Raw genomic sequence first — 778 nt, forward strand, 5'->3', positions numbered from 1 at the left:
TGAGGTGGTACGCGTGCTTGTAGTTCTGAGTGAGGAAACACAGGGACACGGTGGCCACGGGGCTGTGACACCAGGAGCGGTACAGACAGCAGAACAGATCACAGCTCTCCTGTAACAGGAAGTCAGAAGGAACATTGTTACATTGTATCTACACATAGAGGGAGGAGCTTCAATCTGCAGGTCACTTAAAGTGACAGTAACCTCCGGAGATCCATCCTAAATATCCCTCCGAGTCCCCGAACTCCGAGCAACAATGTATCTTATTTGTGTCACTCGGCTCCTCCAATCATCTCTGACACTGTCCTTCCCTCTGGAGGGTGACTACGTCTGTTCCCCATGGTCCCTGTGTGTGTCGTAGTCACCGCTCCAAGCTCCGCCCCCCCGGATGGACTACAATCTCAGGATGCACCCTGCGGACCCCATACATACCCACCCCCGCACCCTGCAAGGCCCCACGCATACCCACCCCTGCACCCTGCGGGCCCCATACATACCCGCACCCTGCGGGCCCCATACATACCCGCACCCTGCGGACCCCATACATACCCACCCCCGCAACCTGTGGGCCCCATACAAGACCAACCCATTTTACTCGGGGGTTAAGGAGGTCAGCAGGATGCTGTTGAGATTGTGCACCATGGTGGAGGCGAACTTCAGGTCCTCCTCCCGCAGCAAGATGTCCGCCATGGAGTGGAAAATGTTCTCGGCGTTCAGCAGGAGGCAGAGCTGTCTGGGGGGGGACGAGAGCGTCAGTCAGTGAACCCCATTTACCCCCCCC

General features: G+C 57.5%; 1 protein-coding gene across 1 annotated transcript in view; it reads right to left on the minus strand.

Moving 5' to 3' along the window:
- Positions 1 to 778, minus strand: part of VAC14 (Vac14, PIKFYVE complex component) — a 36,536-nt gene that overhangs the window by 32,830 nt on the left and 2,928 nt on the right. Inside the window, exon 4 of the mRNA XM_018574147.1 lies at positions 1 to 109. This exon is cut by the window's left edge and continues 9 nt beyond it. Coding sequence (XP_018429649.1) covers positions 1 to 109 — 109 coding nt within the window. The remainder of the gene's footprint in view (positions 110 to 778) is intronic.

The sequence above is a fragment of the Nanorana parkeri genome, unplaced genomic scaffold (assembly GCF_000935625.1).
Source record: "Nanorana parkeri isolate BGI_ZX_2015 unplaced genomic scaffold, ASM93562v1 scaffold2766, whole genome shotgun sequence".
Classification (NCBI taxonomy): domain Eukaryota; kingdom Metazoa; phylum Chordata; class Amphibia; order Anura; family Dicroglossidae; genus Nanorana; species Nanorana parkeri.